Source organism: Chlorocebus sabaeus, chromosome 16, assembly GCF_047675955.1.
Source record: "Chlorocebus sabaeus isolate Y175 chromosome 16, mChlSab1.0.hap1, whole genome shotgun sequence".
Taxonomy (NCBI): Eukaryota; Metazoa; Chordata; class Mammalia; order Primates; family Cercopithecidae; genus Chlorocebus; species Chlorocebus sabaeus.
This window is the reverse complement of record NC_132919.1, coordinates 66,939,791-66,948,072: the sequence shown is the minus strand read 5'-3', so window position 1 is coordinate 66,948,072 and position 8,282 is coordinate 66,939,791. Positions and strand designations below refer to the sequence as shown.

Genomic DNA, 8,282 nt, shown 5'->3' with positions numbered 1-8,282 from the left:
TGGGTGACAGAGTGAGACTCTGTCTCGGAAAAAAAATAAAAAATAAAAAATAAAATAAAAAATATGTGAAGTCTTCTCAGAAAGATTAGTGGATACCAAAGGTACTTTCTGGCTTCAGGCCTGTGGCCTTTGGAGCTGTCCTTGGACAAATGCTAAGCGGTCCTTGGAACTCAATGCCTGTATAAAAGGGTGGGGGTGGGGGGTGGGGGTGTTGCAGACTGCCTCCACCAGAAAGTGGCCTCAGCCTAGCCATATTATCTGGAAACTTTCACTGCCTGTTCCTGTTACTCCACTCCTTACCCTTTCAGTGCCCCAGACACAACTCTATCCCCTAATGTTTTCTCCCCTCTGATTCTCCCAGCCTTTCAACCCCATGTCTTCCCATTCCAACGCCAACTGGGAGCATCCTCTGTCCCTAGTGTGGTTCATTCTCCATCATGCCCTCACTCACAGCTCCCATTAGCTCAAGGCAAAAGCTGCATGTCCCTCCCCTCCCTGTCACTCGCTCCCTTGGGCTATAAATAGCATAGCTGTGCCTTAGATCGTGTTGAGAGCTTCAAGACTTAGTCCCCCTTCCCCCCATCCTTTCCTCTTTAACACAACAGGGAGAACAAGCCTGAAGCTTCCAGTTAGGGTGGGCAAGCCCAAGAAGGAGGGGGTCTGGGGGAAGGGAATGAGAAAGGCTGTGCTGAATTCGGAACCACACAGAATATGGTAACTTTGCCATCTGTTGTCAGGGACTCTCCGCTTTTCCCCCAGCCTGCTACCCATTCCCTGACACTTGCTCCTGGAGGAAGAGGAGCAGCAGGAGTTAGCAGAATTCTAACAATTCTCTTTTAACCCTTGCGATCATCCTATGGGCAGGTGCTACCTTGATTTTACCAACAAAGCCATAGACTCTAATAGATTAAATGGCATAACCCAATATTTAGAGTGGTTGGTCTGTGGGCTAATTGATCCCATGTCTGACTTTGGCCTACACTAAGTCTGTCTGCATCATTGATTTAGGCCCCTCTAAATCAGAATTTCTATCGATGTGACCTGATTTGGAAGAAAAAGAGGTCTACTAAACAAATTACTAATGTAGCAATGCATAAATGGAAAACATTAAAGTCTCGGCATGTTCACAAAAATGATGCTATCATAATTTTATCTTATCTGTTTACTAAAGCAGGACTCTACAAAAATCTGTTCCTTGAAGTTTTTTTTAGTTACTGTATGTTCTCAGAAGTTTTTGAAATACAAAGCAATTTTACTTCTTCTATTTCAAGACTTCCCTTCCACTTTACATTCTCTCAAGTTAGTCCTGAGTAGTGAGTTAGAAATCTGGCCTTTTTTCTATCACTTACTGTTGGGCAAAACGCTTAATGGAGCCCCAGTTTTTTGTCTGTGAAGTGGGGATAATAATAGTACCTACCTCATTCCTATTGTGAGGATTAATCTACACAAAGGAGGCCAGGCATGGTGGCTCACGCCTATAATCCCAGCACTTTGGGAGGCCGAGGTGGGTGGATCACTTTGAGGCCAGGAGTTCGACACCAGCCTAGCCAACAGGGTGAAACCCCATCTTTACTAAAAATACAAAAATTAGCCAGGCGTGGTGGCATGCGCCTGTAATCCCAGCTACTCAGGACTGAGGCTGGAGGATCCCTTGAGCCCAGGAGTTTGAGGCTGCAGTGTGCTATGATTACCACCGCACTCCAGCCTGGGTGACAGAGTGAGACTGTCTCAAAACAAAACAAAACAAAAACAAAGCAATTAGCACACTGCTTGGCCCAGAGAAGGTGCTCAGTAAATCATAGCAATTATTATTATTTCTCAGCTCTGGGCTGAGATGCTGTAGGAACATCACCATCATTTCAGTAGGGAGAAGCTGAACTTCACTATCCATGGTTTGGTTCCTGTTCTTCAAAGGACTTGGAGTTGATCCTGTTTCCTGCCCTGTCTTATCCGGACATTTTCATCCCCCTTCTTCTGACCTAGACCAGTAAGGGAATATACCGTCCATCTCCTGAGAATTCAAGCCACTTCTGGAACCTGGAGAGGCAGCACAGGAGGGTGTGTGTGAAAGGCTGGGAGGAGAGTTCCCATGGACGCTGGGGACATGTGAAGGCCCTGGGGAGTTGCTGTGACCCTGGGTCTCTGCCTAGAGCAGTGAATGCTGGGGAGAGAAAAGGACATCAGCTGCCGAACAAATTTCCAGTGCTGCAAAGCCCCTTTAGGATAAACACACAGGGCTGAGTAATCTAGGGAAGGAACAAAGGCCTGGGATGGAGTGGGATCTCCCTAGCACACCCTGTCTTCTTCCATTTGCTTAGCACGTACTTTTTCTTTTCCTAAACAAGGGTGCCAGGATATACTAGCATTCCTAAGCTTCAGTATTCATCTGGAAAGGGTTTCCGTTTAACCAGCCCCCTGGAGGTTAGCATTGCAGTCAGGAGTGTAAACACTGGAGCCAGCCTGACCTGGGTTCAGATGACAAAACTGCCATGTACTAGCTGTGTATCTTCAGGTAAGTTATTAAGCGTCTCTGAAGCTCCATTCCTTTGTGAACAAACTTCTATTTACCATATAGAATAGCTGAGAGATTTGAAATATGCTGAGTACAGGGCTAGGCACGGTGGGGGTCATGCCTGTAATCCCAGCACTTTGGGAGGCCGAGGTGGGTGGATCAGCTGAGGTCAGGAGTTCGAGACCAGCCTGGCCAAACCCCATCTCTACTAAAAACACAAAAATTAGCCGGGCATGGTGGCAGGCGCCTGTAATCCCAGCTACTCGGGAGGCTGAAGCAGGAGAATCACTTGAACCCGGGAGGTGGAGATTGCAGTGAGCTGAGATCGTGCTATTTGCACTCCAGCCTAGGCAACAAGAGTGAAACTCTGTCTCAAAAAAAAAAAAAAAAAAAGAAAAGAAAAGAAATATACTGAGTACAGAAGAGCCCTAATCCTGGTCACTGTTATACCTACAAGCTGAGTGAGCATCACCTCATAGGTAGTATAAAGAGTTCTGGAAGCTGGGCCCCGTAGCTTCCATCTGTAATCCCAGCACTTTGGGAGGTCAGTTCTGAGACCAGCCAGGGTAACATGGTGAAACTCTGTCTCTACCAAAAATATAAAAATGAGCCAAGTGCGGTGGTATGTGCCTGTGGTCCCAGCTAATTAGGAGGCTGAGTTGGGAGGGTTGCTTGAGCCTAGGAGTTTGAGGCTTCAGTGAGCCAAGATCACACAGCCTGGGTGACAGAGGGAGACCCCATCTCAAAAACAAAACAAAACAAAAAACACCAAAAACTGGCTGGGTGTGGTGGCTCATGCTTGTAATCCCAGCACTTTGGGAGGTGAGGCAGGTGGATCATGAGGTCAGGATTTCGAGACCAGCCCGGCCAACATGGTGAAACGCCACCTCTACTAAAAATAAAAAAATTAGCTGGGTACGGTGGCGTGCACCTGTAATCCCAGCTACTCAGGAGGCTGAGGCAGGAGAATCGCTTGAACCCAGGAGGTGGAGGTTGCAGTGAGTTGAGATTGTGCCACTGCACTCCAGCCTGGGTGACAGAGCAAGACTCCGTCTTGGGGAAAAAAAAAAAAATCCCAAACTAAAAGACAGCCCAGAGAGCCTGTCTCTCACAACTAGGGTATTTTATTCACATCCCACATTGTTCATAAGAGTATCTGAGGGAGTGTTAACTTGGGGGACCCAGGCTTTCTGTTCATCCTTGTTCCTGTATCTCCATCTCCATTCTCCACATCAAGCCTCTCTCTGATCCAGACACTTAATTCTATGGGAATTAGAAGACTGAATCTAGTTAGGGGCCCCCCCTCCATTTGGTCTTTCCTTACTTTGCAGCGCCTGGAGCTCTGACTTGGGACTCAGCAAACTGGGGGTTAAGACCGATCCCCTGTCCTTTCCCCTCCCCTCTCCATCCCTGACTTCAAAGTCTTCATAAAGCCCAAGTCACTGCTTCCCTGACCCCATAGTGGCAGCTCCATCTCAGCTTTTGGCCGGTTCAAAACAGCAGATGCTGAGCCGTGGCCTGGCCGCTCGCGCTCCTCGTTCTAGCCATCTCCTAGGGTAAGCACCAGCATGCCAATGACCTGGGGGGCCACCAGTCCTTGCTCCTCCAGGAGAGGAGGGATAACTAGGATAGAAGCTGACTCAAGGGCAGGTACAGGGTTCATGCCTGTAATCCCAGCACTTTGGGAGGCCGTGGTGGGCAGATCGTCTGAGCTCAGGAGTTCAAGACTGGCTGGGCGACATGGCAAAACTGTCTCTACAAAAAATACAAAAATTAGTTGGGCGTGGTAGCACGCACCTGTAGTTCCAGCTACTTGAGACACTGAGGTGGAAGCACTGCTTGAGTCTAAAGGGTCAAGTTTGCAGTGATTGCCACTGCACACCAGCCTGAGTGACAAAGTGAGACCCTGCCTCAAAAAAAAAGAAAAAAAAGAAAAAAAGAAAAGAAAGTTTGTCCTATGGTTAGGCGTAGAAGGCATCCCATTGGACAGGGCATGGTGGCTCATACCTGTAATCCCAGCACTTTGGGAGGCCAAGGTGGGCGGATCAAGAGGTCTGGAGTTCAAGACCAGCCTGGCTAACAGCGTGAGACCCCGTCTCTACTAAAAAAATACACAAAATTAGCTGGGCATGGTGCACACCTGTAATCCCAGCTACTTAGGAGGCCGAGGTGGAATTGCTTGAACAGGGAGGTGGAGGTTGCAGTGAGCCGAGATGGCTACTCCAGCTGGGGCTACAGAGCGAGACTCCGTCTCAAAAAAAAAAAACAAAAACAAAAACAAAAAAAAACAGAAGGCATCCCATTGGCAGAACCCCTGTTTCCAGCCCAGGGATGAAGGTAGCCAGTTGGTAATTGTGAAGAACCTGTTTGGAAAGAGATGGACCTGGAAAAACAGGAGGAGCTCAGGAACCAGAATGTGTTCCTTTAGTACCACGTGCAAAATATATTATAAATTACATGCAAATCAATGTCCGATCATTATAATCTCTGGCAATTTGGTAACCAATGCTGTGATACTATCTGGTCTAGGATGGTTCTGGCTCCCTGGGGCCAGATCCTGCTCTGTAGCTCCCACAGGAGCAACCATCACAGACCAAAGGCCAGCGGGGGCCCCAACACTCAAGGACTGTTTCTCCCACCGCCATCTGTGGATTTTTCCAGCTGTTTTCCTTGGCCCAAGGATCACACCCATAGGGATGCAGATGGGGGAAGGGGAAGCTGAGAAAACAGTGAAGTCAGAACGAGCTGGGGAAGAGGCAGATGGTAGGAAATGGAGATGGAGAAATGGCACTAGTGGCCCGACCATCTGAGATGGGATACCTGGGAGGGACATCTTTTCAAGCAGAGGCTGTGTTAGGGCATGGTGAGAGAGGGTCTTAGCAGGTAACCTTCCTTTCCTCTCCAGACTGAGGAATCACAGTTCTGATTGTGCGTGCCTCTCTCTCTAGGACTGGGCTGCAGCCTAGGAGTCCCAGCTGCTTACATCCAGGTCCAGGATTATGTCTGCTAACAGAAGCTGGTGGGTACCACCTGACGACAAAGACAGTGTGTCTGAGAAGCTCCTGAGGAAGACTCGGGAATCTCCGCTGGTGCCTATAGGTAAGTGAAGAAAGGAATGGGGTGCAAGTAGGAGGCCTTCTCTGAGCAGTCATGTCTCCTGGTACCCTCCAAAGAGAATGAAGCAGAGGTCAGAAAACTCAAATGGTCCTACTCACGGAACTAGGGAACCAACAGCAAAGGTGCCAAGGGGCAAACCCTTACAATGAAATGAGGACGTCTGGATGGGTGGAGGTGGCGGCCAACCGAGCACATGGGATACGAGGAACCTGGAGCACCAACAACAAAGTGGGAAGGGTCAGAGAAACACCTTGGGGTCCCCCAGGGCTTCCTTCCTGACGGACCTGGTAGAGTAGGAAAACAGCTGTACCAGGAGGTGGGAGCCAGCAGTGTGGCTGGAGAAGGGCCCAGGGCGGAGCAAATTGGTGGGCAGGGGCTGTGTCGTGGTGATCAGCTATTTGTATTTGGGGGAGGGGTGTCACTGGTGGTGATCAGCTATTTGTATTTGGGGGAGGGGCATCACTGGAGGGAGGCAGCCACTTTGAGAACGCCATTGAAGGGCAACAACTCAATATTATTATTTTTTTTGAGACGGAGTTTCACTCTTGTTGCCCCAGCTGGAGTGCAATGGCACAATCTCAGCTCGCCACAACCTCCGCCTCCTGGGTTCAAGTGATTCTCCTGCATCAGCTTCCTGAGTAGCTGGGATTACAGGCATGCCCCACTACACCTGGCTAATTTTGTATTTTTGGTAGAGACCAGGTTTCTCCATGTTGGTCAGGTTGGTCTCTAACTCCCAACCTCAGGTGATCTGTCTGCCTTGGTCTCAAAAAAGTGCTGGGATTATAGGCATGAGCCACCACACCCTGGCAATGACTCAATATTCTAAGGATCCCCTAGGTCCCCCGCAACCCCAACCACCAGATGCTGCATAAAAGCAGCTGTTTATCCAGGTCCCCAGCCTGCCTGGTATGTCTCATCAGGGGAGTGCTGTGCATTGTGGCCATGGCCCAGGGGCTGTGTTCTCTGCCCACAGGCTTAGGAGGCTGCTTGGTGGTAGCAGCATACAGGATTTACCGGCTGAGGTCTCGTGGTTCCACCAAGATGTCCATACACCTGATTCACACCCGAGTGGCAGCGCAGGCCTGTGCAGTGGGTGCAATCATGCTAGGTGAGTGGCTTTGTGGGGTCGCAGGAGAATGAGGGCAAAACCAATTACGCAGAGTCTGTAGGTCTTTAAGTCCCAACACTTAAAGGGACTGTGACTTGGCTGCGTGTGGAGGTTCATGCCTGTAATCCCAACACTTTGGGAGGCTGAGGCGGGCAGATCATGAGGTCTGGAGATCAAGACCATCCTGGCCAACACGGTGAAACCCAGTCTCTACTAAAAATACAATTAGCTGGGCGTGGTAGTGGCAGATGCCTGTAGTCCCAGCTACTCGGGAGGCTGAGACAGGAGAATTGCTTGAACCTGGGAGGTGGAGGCTGCAGCGGGCAGAGATCCACCACTGCACTCCAGCCTGGGTGACAGAGTGAGAGTCTGTCTCAAAAATTAAAAAAATAAATTAAAAAAAAAGGACTGTGACTTAGGTTCCTGTTCTGGGATCCACATCATGTCCTTGGTGAAGCCCCTATACTGAGCCATTTTCCCTGTTTAGGCTCCTGTCCCAGGCCTGTGAGGACAGTGCACAGTGTCTCATGACAGTTTGCCCTAGGGGTGAGAAAAATCATGCAACAGAACATATATTGAATTTCTCTTCCTCTTGACATTAAAAAGCAGCCAGCCACTTGCTACCTGTGTGACAGTGGACAAATCTTTCCCACTGAGCTTCAGTTTCCTGATGTGTAATATGACAATAACCACCCCTGGCTTGCCTACCTCGCAGACTGCTGTAAGGTTTCTCAGATACACAATACATGTGAAAGTGTTTTGTGAACTGTCAGATGGGTGGTTTCCCCGGGCTGTGTGGTCAGATGCTTGGAATAGCTGTTGGGACCTGGGGCAGAAAGATGAGCAGGAAGCTGGACTCTCAAGGGAGTAGCTAGAGGTGAACCCCTGGGACACCTGAGAGAGCCAGAGGACGGGTAAAGGGTTTGATGCCAAGGGGCACTATTTCTTTTCCCTCACACAGGTGCTGTGTACACAATGTACAGTGATTACATCAAGAGGATGGCACAGGATACTGGAGAGAAGTAGGACTCCTATAGGAGCTGGGGCCGTCCGACTCCCCTAAATCAATCCCTAGTACATTCCTAATAAAGTAGCTTTGAGGAAAATCAACCGACTCTTTTTCACTGGGGGAGAACAGAGTAAAGGATTGGCAGTGGCTGGGGAGAGGACCTGGAGTGTCTGGAAATCAAAGGGCTCTGGCCCCCTACTCCAGGGCAAGGGAGATTCTTAGGGGAGGCAGTAGTTTCCTGAGGAGGTGGTGGGGTAGACCTCTGATCCCAAGAACCCAACAACTCCCAAGCCATCTTAGGTCCCACCCAGAAGCAGCACGGAGTGGGAGCAAGGAGGGCAATACTGGGGCCTTGGTGCTCATGGGAACACTGAATTAAAAGGCAGGCAGCTTCCCTGGGGACCCAGGCAGGAAGGAGGCTGCAGCTGGAAGCAGAGGCAGTGAAGCCTCTTGGGAGATGACATATATTCAGAATGTAAGCACCAGCACCAGAAGGGGCAGGGGAGACGGGGATGAAAGAAGCAGAGCAAGAC

The 8,282-nt window shown here is 49.6% G+C and overlaps 1 protein-coding gene across 4 annotated transcripts; it reads left to right on the top strand.

The window, feature by feature from the left end:
* The first annotated feature begins 1,891 nt into the window (after window positions 1-1,891).
* Window positions 1,892-7,805, top strand: HIGD1B (HIG1 hypoxia inducible domain family member 1B). Of its 4 annotated transcripts, none has more exons than XM_073005228.1 (4): window positions 1,892-2,512; window positions 5,461-5,611; window positions 6,606-6,740; window positions 7,702-7,805. In XM_073005228.1, the coding sequence occupies exons 2-4, from the start codon at window positions 5,512-5,514 to the stop codon at window positions 7,764-7,766; spliced, it is 300 nt and encodes a 99-aa protein (XP_072861329.1). In that variant the 5' UTR covers window positions 1,892-2,512; window positions 5,461-5,511; the 3' UTR covers window positions 7,767-7,805. The 4 variants fall into 4 exon arrangements, with proteins under 4 accessions (XP_072861329.1, XP_008010570.1, XP_008010571.1 ...); XM_008012379.3 differs by lacking the exon at window positions 1,892-2,512 and adding an exon at window positions 3,967-4,068; XM_008012380.3 differs by lacking the exon at window positions 1,892-2,512 and adding an exon at window positions 5,198-5,275.
* The last annotated feature ends 477 nt before the right edge of the window (window positions 7,806-8,282 follow it).

Bases quoted from the DNA above. Each gene is read 5' to 3' on its own strand.
- HIGD1B (XM_073005228.1), top strand. From the start codon at position 5,512: ATGTCTGCTAACAGAAGCTGGTGGGTACCACCTGACGACAAAGACAGT. The intron at 5,612-6,605 runs GTAAGTGAAGAA...CTCTGCCCACAG, and splicing joins ATCTCCGCTGGTGCCTATAG to GCTTAGGAGGCTGCTTGGTG. The intron at 6,741-7,701 runs GTGAGTGGCTTT...TCCCTCACACAG, and splicing joins AGTGGGTGCAATCATGCTAG to GTGCTGTGTACACAATGTAC.